This window comes from Prionailurus viverrinus, chromosome D2 (genome assembly GCF_022837055.1).
Source record: "Prionailurus viverrinus isolate Anna chromosome D2, UM_Priviv_1.0, whole genome shotgun sequence".
NCBI classification, from domain to species: Eukaryota; Metazoa; Chordata; class Mammalia; order Carnivora; family Felidae; genus Prionailurus; species Prionailurus viverrinus.
This window is the reverse complement of record NC_062571.1, coordinates 24,218,356-24,231,247: the sequence shown is the minus strand read 5'-3', so window position 1 is coordinate 24,231,247 and position 12,892 is coordinate 24,218,356. Positions and strand designations below refer to the sequence as shown.

The 12,892-nt window shown below is 37.5% G+C and overlaps 1 protein-coding gene across 1 annotated transcript in view; it reads right to left on the bottom strand.

Annotated features, from left to right (window-relative positions):
* The window catches only part of ARID5B (AT-rich interaction domain 5B), a 181,068-nt gene that overhangs the window by 145,791 nt on the left and 22,385 nt on the right, over positions 1–12,892 (bottom strand). The window contains exon 3 of the mRNA XM_047824406.1: positions 3,875–4,100. Coding sequence (XP_047680362.1) covers positions 3,875–4,100 — 226 coding nt within the window. The remainder of the gene's footprint in view (positions 1–3,874; positions 4,101–12,892) is intronic.

Sequence of the window (12,892 nt, the reverse complement as noted above, 5' to 3'; positions counted from 1 at the left end):
GTAGAGACATATTTTCTTGGCTTAAACAACAATCCAAAGCATATAAATGTAGTCCAACTATAATGACATATTTATAGGCCAATAAAGCTTACTCTGCAGCTTTCATACTTCACTTAAAGGAACTCTGTAAGAAGCAGTGTTATATAAAATAATTTGATTTTTTTTCAAACTATAGCCCAAGGAATAAAAAATGCAAGTTTGCTATGTTTAACTGATAGTGTTTATATTCCTTAGTTGCTAAAAATTTCGTAAAATGAAATAATTCTTCATTTGACTACTTACAACTGCCATACCAAATATGGGTATCAAGTCCACTTTATTACAAAAGCTAAGTACTGTAATTCTAAAGACAAAAATAAATAACTAGAAGCTTGTGTAGTGAATGATTTAATCAACCCGATTCTTCTGGAAAAACAGGTTCCTGTGTTCGTTATGCTTATGAATAATACATTCCTTAACCCTTCTATTTTAACACAGTTCTTTCTTCTTTTTTTCTTTTTCTATAAACTTCAGTATGAAACTGACAGAAGGTAAAACATCTCACTGAGTAAAGTCATAATTTGAATTGGTTTCATAGTGAACTTTCTTTCTTTGAAAAGGACAAAGAGGAGGGAAGGGGACGAAGGCGCTGCAACACATCTCAGGAGTGTTTTTGAAGATTGTTGTCTTTCCCACTACCTAGATGTGTCATGTTATCACCAGCCATTTAGAGTCTTAAACGAAAACTGCAGAGATTTTGTAAAAAGCAAACATGATATCCACAAATATTGTCCTTAAAGGGGAAGGGGATAAAAAAAAAATAAGAACTGTGGTTTGAATCAGAGCAGTTATTGGAAGCTGCCATTTGGGGCAGAGTTTCTCTTTGCGGAGTATTAATTTGTTGGCAGACACACATTTGTGAGAACATTCTTGTTTTTTTTACTATTCAGAGAGGGACAGGAAGTGACACAAACCAGGATTAAAGGGAGCTTATTCTACCTAAACGTTGAGCAAGAAGAGTTCCTTAATTAGCTTTTAGATGGTAGAATCCCTTCTTTAAGAGTCAACTTAATTAGTATGTTGTTATTGATGTTTTAACGTGATGAAATACTTCAGTTAAAAAAATAACGTACTGGAGTTTTATTTTAGCCACAGAAAGGTGAGATCTTTCCATTCTTTGCTTACTTCCACCAGAAAAAAAAAGGGGGGGGGTCTTAAGTAATCTCAGAGTTCATCTTCTTTCTTTGGTAAGAACAATGAGGAGTTGGAAGTGTTCTACAGAAGGAAAAACCTAATAAGTGTGTGAACTTCCATTAACAATGTGGTATTGGAAGTGGTTTCAGTGTGGCCAAGAGAAAGAGAGATAAGAAAACCACTGTGCAGAAAGAAAAGTACAGACAACAAATATTTTGATGTTGCAGACAGAGAAAGGAAGAGGTTGAAGAGAAAGTTGCTGGGACAGGAATGCGTACAGCAAATGACACCCCCTATCTCCCCAATATAAATCCTAACAATGTAGACTTGTAAACCTTAGATCAGGCAGATAATGGAAACTCATTACATTAAGGAAAGTTTTTGTTTCTCTTTCCACATTATTACAACACAGTGTGCATTCCAATTACAAAAGCTATTTGTCTCAAATTCCCCACAGTTCATACCAACTGAGTAGAATTTCAAGGCCCCAAATTCTATCCTTAAAGGGGTATTTTACATTAAAAAACAAAGAAAGGAAAAGTACATGGTGTTTCTTGTTCACCAGAGGAGAGCCTCCCAATCAAATATCCTGTTGATTATTTTCCCTTCTTCAGCACTAATTGTAGTGCTGTTCCCAAATGAGACCAAAAAAAAAAAAAAATTAGAATCACCTAGAAAGTCTTTTATCAGTACACATTCCTTGGCCTTGTCTCAATCTCACTGAATGAAGAATTTGGGGAAGCTGGACTTAGCAATCAGTATTATTTTCAAAATTCCCCTGGTGAGTCTAATGAACAGCTAGAGTTAAAACACCACTAAGTAATTTGAATATTCACCATAAATCAATTTCTTCTGAAATCAGTTATTAAAAAATAGGTCATGGACATTTTTTAGAATTCACTAAGATCAAACCCTCTAAATCTTTTGTTAGAATTAAGATATTGAGTTTCTTTTCATATTCATTAATAAACTATCAATTTTAAACAGAAAACAGTTCCACTATAAATACTCTTGTTTATATGTGCAACAAGAAGCTTAACCATCTACACATCCTTTTGTCCCCTGTGGGTTTCCTGTTTAGTTTTTTATTAGTAACAGTATATTCCATAACTAAAAAAAAAAAAAAATCAAACGAACAAAAGAAACATTTTAATGTTAAGGAAAACATAAGACAATAGCAATACAACTTAGATCATACATTAGGAAAAGAATACAACAGATGTATTATTATTCAGCATTAGCACAGGTCAGAAGACTGGTCATTTGTGTGTTCATAAAATTGGGACGTGTAACAGAATATATAGGAAGTTTAAGAAATCAATTTATTGGCTTTAAAATAAAACCACCAGATTAAATAATTTTCTCTAAATGTACACGACAGGCCGCCATGTCCAAAATATTACTGCCTGACATCTACCAAAAGATGACAGGAAACTGTTGGTCATTGATTCAAACTGCAAGAAAATATTAATATGAGTCCCAAAGCACAGTACAGCTCATCACAAATCAGAATCCCATGAAAGACAGTTACTGTTGTTATGTAGTCTCTTTATGCCAATTAAATAAATTGTCTAGGTTTGTCGTAATAGTTAAATCCTAGGTTAAAAAAAAAACAGGAAGTTGTCACATTAAGGCATAAAATAGGGCTATGAAAATCAGCATTGTGCCAGAATGAAAGAAATAGATGCCTTAATATGTTAAAAGTGAAGTTCCTCTTTGCCTAAAGAGGAAATAACGAGTCTAAATCAGAGGTCAACAACTTTGGTCTTGAGCAATGTTAGAAGAGTAAGCCACTGAATGCCAGAGGGACGTACAAACAAGAGGAAAAAAAAAAACCAAAACACAAGAAAAGGGCACAAAAAGGCACTGGAGAAGAAACTGTTAAGAAAAAGCAATAGAATTAATTATGGAGCCCCTCCTATATACCAGTCATCACGGTCCGAAACCCTTTGTATCTTACATCTCAGTGACCCTGTAAAGTTCTCATATTTTTCACATAGGGAAACTGAGGCTAGGAGGTTAAACAAATTGCCCAGAAAACACGGCTAATAAGCAGGAGAGTCAGGATTCGAACACTAATTAGAATAACTACTCCAAATCTCAAGTTCTCCTTTAAACTCATAGTGGAATAAGGGAGGGAAGGAAAGAAAAAAATACGTTCATGGTGATCTCCGAATGCTAAAAGCAGGGAAACCTATGCCATGAGTCGCCAACCAGTGGCTTCCCCGCATTGACACTGCTCTCCTGCTCCACATGAAGTCACTCGCCTCTCTTCCTCACTTCATTTTCCACCCAACATGAAAACATGAAATTCTGACATGGTATTAATAGATGTCATACTATCTACTTAGAACAAATATTTAAACTCTTGACTAGTTCTATTTCAGCTGTCCTAGTTAAGTCTCACGCCTTGACACCATGTGGAAGCTGCCTGAGGTCACGTGTGCTATCCCCCAGGTTCTAGCACAGGGCTCCACGCCAAGAAGGCCCTGTGATCCGGCAGGTAACACCCATCCCTTACACACCCAGACTACGTGCCCATAAGGTGTTCCGAGGACCCTTTGAGGCTAAAGAAATTTTATATGTAAAATTATATATATGGCAGGATTTCCAGAAAAGTCTATGACCAAAAAAAAAAAAAAAAAAAGTAGGTTACTGTATCCGCCCACACGTTAGATTTGGAAGTACAAATTCTATTTACCAAGGTCAGCTTTTTCCTTGAGAACGTCTTTGAAGTTGAGCCCACTGTTGAGGGTTGACTGCCTGTACTTGAGCAGGGCTTCTTTCTGTCCATTCCTTCCCAAGGCCTCGGTTTTCACCGACCCAGCCTGGAGGCCACACCTCCACTTGGAGAAATCGGAATGTACCCACTTGACCAGGTCTTCAAGCTTCACGATTACCTTTTCGGAAACAGCAATGACTTCATCCTACAAGAGGTGGTCAGGAGAGAACAAAACTATTATTGGTGGTTGAGAGGCAAATGACAAATTTTCAACAAAGCCCATCTGAAATACCATTTGAGTGGTTTAGCCCTACACGAGCAAGCAATGTGTTTTTTGGTGACAGAGTATCTTTAATAGCTCGCTTCATTTCAATGGGTTTTCACTGCTAGCTGTCTAGTTGAAAAATAATTTATAAGATATATTTGTTATATGATTAGAGCAGTAATTCTGATAGCTATTTTTAATGCTAGCTGCCAAAGCCCATGCTGCCTATCTGACCACTCAGGTGAAAGCTAATTTTTAGGTGCAGTTAATTGCAAAAGTAAAAAGCGAGAACTAGGTGACTAATGGTTAGCCTGTCTCTATATAAATGGTCTAAGTAAATCTGGGATTCTTGGAACTCTGACTCACCCCCAAATTCCTATGTTTATGGTACATTTTCCCTTGGCTTATACACAAATATTGAATTTAACTTTTGTCCTAAAAATTAAATAAAACTGTGATGTAATCCCAAAAGAAATACTTCATAAATGTTATGTGCTTCCCACTGAAAGAAACTTACACATTCTCATGTTTCTTAAAAACTTTGTAAGTTGAGAAATGAACTGATTTTTTTTCTTTTAATACATATGGGGTAAGAAGAGAGAGGGTGAGTGAGGAGAAAGCCTTTGAATCTAAGAAAAGTAGTTGAAACTTAAGTTTCTCCTATGGATCATAAATTTGAATTTTAAGCATCCCTAATTGCTTCCAGGAAACAACCAACTTTTCTGACTCAGAATTAATTTAGCAAGATATTTAATAGAGATCCATCCATGGAGCAAAGGAAGGCCTCTCCTACCCAAAGATTCCTTGGAAAAAGCTTAAGAAGATCATCTAACTGGGTTTTAAGTTAAATTATTTGAAGCATTTGACATTTCAACTTGAACTGACTTCTTTCATTTCTTTTACTTCACATTTCTGAAGAAAAGCTTAGCTGTGAAAACCCCTAAGCTTACAAAATCTTAGAAATATTTTTGACAAACAACAACAGGAAGATGTCTCTAAGCTATTAAACAAAAGGAATTCACAAGTGATTTTGGCTAATTTTGCTGTTAAACATGACTCTTTCCTCCTTCCCGCCCCCCACCTACACACACACACACACACACACACACACACACACACACAGTACTGCACACGTTACTCCAAAGCAAACAAAAAAGGGTTTATTAAGATAAGCTTCACACAATGAGAAACCCTGGATTTCATTTTTAAAAATGTTTTAAGGTAGGATCTAAAATTTCACTTTTCCTCATCCAGTTCCAAGCTGCTTCTGAGAACAAAGTTTGTTAGGCAGCAGCAAAATAAATACTCTATCAAAAATGAAAAGTAAAACTTTCGTAATGGAGTCCTTTCTCTTATCATGATTAAATATGAACTTCCCCTGAATGGGACCCAAAGTGGAAACTGTTTTTATCCTTTGCTCCTGAAAAAAAAAATTCAATACTTTATAAACAATGGGGCATATTACAAAGTACCATTTCAATGGATGATTTCACTCAGATTCACTACACCATCCTCTTGAAATAAAAGATCTGTAGTTGTCACGCATTTTATAGCTATTACATGGTGATTATTAAATGTCAGAATGAAAATTCAGGCTGGATATTGTTTCAAAGCATATGGGAACAGCTTCTGGACAGGGCACACCAGAAATCAAGTTTAGAATATACTGAAAATAATTAAGTATCATGGTATAGAAGACTCAACATTGGCAAAGATGGAATTTGGCAACAATGTTACCAAATATGGTTCCTTAGAAGAGACAAGTTTGGAGATGAGTGTTATTTTCAAATAGCGCTATGATCAAATGATTATCATGTCAATTACCAGTTGCTTCAGATCTTTTCCAAGAAATGGCATGACTAGCGCTGGCTGGCTTACAACGCCCGCCAAACAAACAGTTTATTAACCAAGAGAAAATACAATCCTTATGATGTCATTGATGAATAAACCCATCTTTCAAGATTCAGTCTATAGATTTTATTCTTCCTCCTTTTCTCTCTCTCAGAAACAGACTTTATGAATATACACACATATATAAAAACAAATGCAGGAATTCACATAAACACACATAAGCCATAAATCCAAGTTTGGATTAATTGTGAAACCACCAGTATGTTTTACTGTGGATTCACAGAGAAACTGGCCCTGCAACATTGTCAAATGCCAGGATTTAGAAGGAAATCTGATAAGCGGAGGAGGGGGAAGCAGCAGACCAGCCCAAAAAACAAAACAGCTAACATATATATAGAAAATGTCTCAGGAAACATTGCTTTGTACACACAATGGCATAAATCACATGTTCGTATTTACTATTCTGAGCAAGCTTTGACTAAAGTTCTTAATACACGCCGTTCTCGGGCAAGCCTCTATGTCTAAGAAAAGAATTTCAATAAGCTCATCTCATGATTACATTAGCTCTCTGCAAACCGAGAATTAGCACTGGATAAATATTGCTGATTTACTCTAATACAACACAAAAGGAACACAAAGAAATACACTTTGTTATTCTATTAATGTACCTTGGCTTTTCAATTAACCCAGTTCCCGATCAATATTTATGTAGGCTGTGTTGAGACGCTATCGGAGCCCATATCCCCTTTCATCATTGTTTTAAACGGCTTGTTTCTGTAATTTGGATTTTGTGTCTACCACTGTATAAAAAACAGCTTTTTGAATCACGGAATCCTCTATGTCAGAGGAAAGGATCTAGTCATGAATTAGCCTGCCTGTGTATTGCCGGCCTCTGCACATGTTCTAAAAATTGGAAAACTTTGCACAAGGTATCCAGACGTCCATCTTTTCATAAAATGAAATGAAATAGTAAAATAAAATGATATCTCTGCCAAAACAAACAAACAAAAACGTCCCCCCAAACAGTTGGAAGTGGTTGCTTTCTTTAGATAAGATGCGAGATCTCGAGTTGACCACTGACCCCATCACTCCCTGTTGCCTTACCTGCCTGGCCCCCCGGACAGCCAATCAACATTTAAACTTGCACACCCTGATTTATTCCACCTCCTTCATTTTATGACATATCCTCATACCAACTTCCAATAGAACTTAGACAAAAACCCAGGTTTCCTATCTGCCCACAGAGTATTCATCCTGGACTCAGGAGCCTTCTGCCTGGGTTTAAATCCCAGGTCTGCAATTTATTCACCGTGGAACACTGAGAAACTTCTTTAACCTCCCCGTGCTTCAAGATTTTGTATGTATGTAGAAAAAAAGGATAATAATACTATTTACCTCTTATGGTAATTTTGAGGATTAAATGGGCTAACATAAATGAGTGGTACGTCAGTATTAACTCCCATTTTCATTGTCCTGAGTCCTTGCAGAGATGAGTTTAGATGGCTCACGGGTAAACTTTACATACATACATATACATATATATATATATATATATATATATATATATATATATATATATGTTACTCATTGCTTATTTATTTTTGTGGTTACTTTTCATTTATGGGAAAGTGGTACTGGTTTTCCATTTACAGGAGATTTAGAATGTTTCCTCTTTAAATAAATTTAAGTTAAAAAATAGGTCAATTTGAACTAAACCATTAAGTAAACACAGGACATGTGGGTACAGCCAAAAAAAAAAAAGTCAAGATGCATGAAAATTACTGAAATTTGGGACAGTGTATTGTGTCAGTGGTTCTCAAAGTGTAGTCCAGGAACCCTGGGTAATCCCCCAGATTATTTCAGGTAGTCCATAGAATCAAAACAAAGATCATAATAATACTAAGACATTACTTGCTTTTTGCAGTCTTATTCTCTTTCAAGTGTATAGTGGGGTTTTCCAGAGACTATATGACATACGGTAAGGCAAGAGAGTAAATACAGAAGCAGATATGAGAATCCAGCTGTCTCTATTAAGCTAGACAGTAAAGAGCTTATAAAAATGTAAAATAATGCCACTGGTTTTTTTTTTGTTTTTGAAAATATGGTTAATTTCCATAAAAATGTGGCAAATATATATAATGGGTTTATATTGCTGTTCTTATTTTTTAAATTAGCTTACAGTAAAATTTCCTGTTTTGATGTATAGTTCTATGACTTTTACCACATGGCAACCACTGATCTGTTCTCGCTATCTTTTTTCTATTTTCCAAATGTCGTATAAATTGAATCATACCATCTGAAATCTTTTGAGATTACTTCTTTCACTCAGGATAATTCCTCTGCGATCCATCCATGTTGCTGTATGTATCAATAGCTTGTTCCTTTTCACTGCTGAGTAGTATCTCATGATATGGATGTGTCCCAAAATTATTCATCCATTCGCCCATTGAGGAACACTGGGTTGTTTTCAACTTTGTGAATTACAAATAGAGCTGCTATAACCAGATGGTTTTGTGTGTGTGTGTGTGTGTGTGTGTGTGTGTGTGTGTGTGTGAACATACATTTTCAATTCTCTAGAATAAATACTTGGGAGAGGAACTGCTGGGTAAGTGTATATCTAATTTTGTAGAAACCATTTTCCAGAGTGGCTTTACCATTTTGCATTCCCACCAGCAATGGATGAGATTTCCAGTTGTTTCTCATCCTTGCCAGCCCTTGATACTGGGTTTGTTAATTAACTTATTATTGCTATCATAATATAAATGCAGTGGCTTCTCATCATGTTTTAAATTTTCATTTCCCTAATGACTAATGATGTTGAACATCTTTTCAGGTGTTAATTTTTCATCCGTATATCCTTTTTGGTGAAGTGTGGGTTGAGGTCTTCAGGCTCATTTCTCAAATTGGGCTGTTTATTTTCTGACTATTGAGTTTTGAGAATTCTTGTATGTACTGAATACAGGTCTTTTGTCTGATATGTGTTTTGAAAATATTTTCTCCCATTCTGTAGCTGTCTTCCCATTCTTTTAATTGTGTATTCAACAAAACAAAAGTTTTAAATTTTGGCTAAGTCCAATCGATCAGCTGTTTTATTTGAATCGTGGCTTTGCTGTTGCACCTATGAACTCTTTGCCTAATCCTGAGTCACAAAGAGCTTCTATGTTTTCTTCCCAAAGTTGTATAGAAGTATGATCCATTTTGACTTAATCTTGAATAAAGTTTGAGATTCAGCTTAACATTCAGGGTTGTTGTTTTTTGGGGTTTTTTTTACATATGGATGTCATTTTATTTTTAGTTTTCAATAAGTTACCAAGAATTTTTAAGTTATTTCTAGTTTTGACTTACAATGCAGTAAATATTAATAGATATAACCCACATAAACAAAAGCTCTTTGGCGTTCTCAGTAATTCGAGTGCAAAAGGTCTTGAGTCCAAAAACTTTGAGAACCATTGTGTTGTATCGTGAAACCAAGACCTTTTCTTATTCTTTGGTTTCTTTGACCTCTTAGTGGCATTTGATAATGAACAACCCTACCTTTGATGAAACTCATCCTCTTATTAAGAACTGTGAAGAGTCTAAGATTTTACTCTACTTTCAATCTTACAAGTTGTCCTGCCACAGTTCCATGGATGCTGGCAGAGGACACAAGACTCCTGGTCAGAGACAAAGAATGGTTTATTGCTTACAGCAATAGCTGCAGTGAAAGGATCGTGTTTGTGTTGCTTCTTCAATACCTAATTCCCAAAATGAGATGCCAAGAGAGCTAGATGATACCTGCACAGGCAGTGGGGTGCATTATAGGAGTGAGACCCTGAGCGGAGGGAACCCAAATCTTTAATACTGGGCAGTGATTATGCCTGCCCTCTGTGCTGGAGACACTAGCTCTGTCTTCCAAGGCTGTTCATTACATAAGCATCCTTGAAAGGGAAGTCCAGAACAGTCAGTGGCTCTGCTCACGAGATGTACAAAAACTCAGTGGATCCAGGAAGAACACCTACCCAGCATCTACCACCTATACATTTCTTTGCTTTGTTCAATTTTTCTTCTTCCTTTTTCCATCTCCCTACTGGGAAAATGTAGGAAACATATATCCTTAGATGCAGTCTGGGTCTAGATCTTCTTTCTCTGCATATTCTCCATGGGAATTCCAATATTTACCTTTAAGCCTATGACTACTTTCCAGTTTGGTTCCAAAAATTCATCTAGATTCCAGCCCCGTGTTGTCAATTTAGATGTCTCAGAATGAGCTCAAGCTCAGTGGAACTCCACAGCCCATTTGACTTATTGTAAGAAAAGATCTTAGCTGACACAAGGGAAATTTAACATCCCCAACTGTGGCTAGCTTTCCCCCAATATCTATTCTTCCTTCATTCTTTTGTAATAAACTGCTAAATTGCTGGGCACAGAATAAACACATCATTTTCCTGCTTCCCTTATAGCCAGGTGCAGCCATATGACCAAGTTCTGACCGAAAAAAAAAAAAAAAAGAGTATTAGTGGTGTGTGCAACTTCCAAGTCATGCCCTTAAAAGGGAATGGATATGCCTTTGGACCATACGCATGAGGACAAATCTCTCAGGGGAAAAAGACAGAAAGGAGTTGCCCAGAGTTGGGTCTCCGGACCACCTCATGGAGCACAACCACCACACTAGCCCTGAACCATTTACCTGTAGGCTGTGACATGAGAGAGATTTGAACTCCCAACTTATCTAAGCCACTTATCTAATTCTACGTCTCTCTCACACACAGAGAAACCTCTATCTTTATGACTATATCATTCCTCAGAAGAGAGAAAATGAATGCAACCTTCCATATAACACTATGAGGTAACCAATAACCAATCACTGCTTAGGAGAACAATATTCAGCTATGTTAATAAAGCTTAAAGGAGTATGAACACATAAGTGCAATATAGAGGGGTTGGCAGGGGGAGGATGGAATGAGAACAAGAAAACACAGCATATTCAACTCAATCTTCCCCAAACATCCTAGATTTTTAAAATATTCATTGTAGCAACTGAAATGCGATAAACGGGAATGCAAGCATACCAACAGGTGATGTTAGCTAAATAAATCGTGAAACCAAAATAATAGTCCAACTGGTTTCCCAAGAGTGGGCTATTTTCAACTAGATAGAAGCTAAAAATGAAGAAAAACTGTTAAATGTTAACATTTAGAAAGACCAGTGCAAGCACATCAGCTTGTGCCCTAACCATTGTGCTAGGCCTGTGTGCCCATGGTGTGCAAGGGGCAGAAGGTGCCACCACTGGGCCTGGCTGGGTTGGCCACTCTCATGCTTTCAAGCCCCGCTCAGATAACTGTCATTCTAGGCACCTACTTGTCTGGCCGATCACTCTCCCAGTTAGGCATTAATGTGCTCCACGACAGGACACCTACAGGGTGAGTAAAAAGGTTTCACTCTACAGGCACGTGGTTGCCAGTCAGAGGTCCGAGAAAGTCAGGCAGGACAGAATGGTAATGTGGGTCGACAAGATGAAGTTTTCACTGGCCAGCCGTGAAATGAGAAAAATGAAGACCATGCAGCCAGCGTTTCATGAAGCTCAATTTGCTAGATTTCAAGGACTATCTCTGTACCAGTTAGGGTCCCAGTGGGAAATAGACAGAATACTTGTGTAATGATAATCCAAGGAAGATTTTAGGAAGGGACTAATGACAAAGGTGTTGGTGGGATGTAAAGGAACCTCGAGAGAGATCGTACAGGAACTTGGGCTTAGGGCAGATCAATTATCATCACGTCTCGGCCAAAGGGTCAAAGTGGGAGTGAATGATTACCAAAATCAGAGCAGACCCTTCTCCCGGTGGCAGTGACTCTTCTTAGAAGGACACCTACAGCCTGGAGGAAGCTCACAGGATAAGAACAGGGAGTAAATACATGTCTCCCCCACTCCTGTCCCTGTCCTGGCAGGGAACCTCTAAGGCCAAACCCCCCTGGAAGCCACAGGGCCCAGGAGCCCTGTTACTGGAGTCACACCAGGGAAAGACACAGGGCAGACAGCAGAGAAAAGGAAGCAGTGCTGATCTAGAGGGGCCCCTGCACACTCTTTCCACTTAATACTGTATCCCTCCTCCTTTCATCTGGTGTTAGAATATCCATTTTTCCTCAGAAATGAGGATGACAATAGATGGTAGCAGTTGTTTTTTAATGTCCTGAGTAGACAAAATAAAATGATATCAACACTCAGTTGGTCCCTGAACTGGGAATTACTGTTCTTATTACCTCTGACATAATGTTAAATCTTTATTAGGCACCAGTATTTGATGCTGAATCATGGAATTCTATTCTCTACAGTCAATGCCTGCATCGCAGAAACTTTTTAGTGGCAGGTACCTTTGCTTAATTTCTACTTCTCTTGTACTTCCCAAGGAACCAAGGACTGTGCTGTGCCTAAAGCAGACAAAAAATACCGATTTTAATGGAAACCATCTCTGGATGTTCCACGTTGGGAGAAACTAAGGGATACTTAGAAAGCACAGCCTTCTGAGTCTGGCTGACCCAGATTCAAACACAGCTGTACTAGGTTGAATGTCCACATTAAGCTTGAGACATAACATCATCTTGCCAAGGTCTCATCTCAAAAATTGGGTGGGGCTCTTGGTTGGCTCAGTCAGTGGAACATGTGACCCTTGATCTCAGAGTCATGAATTCGAGTCCCACATTGGTTATACAGATTACATTAAAAAAAAGAAAACAAAAACAAAAACAACCTAAAAAATGGGGGAAAATAAGATTAAAAAAAACCCTCCCCTCACTGGGTCATAAGGATGTTGAAGTTATCACAGTACAATGGTCAACACAGAGTAGGCATTCAAGAAATAATGGCTGTTACTATTACTACATCGTGTCACTGTGACTGAAAATGA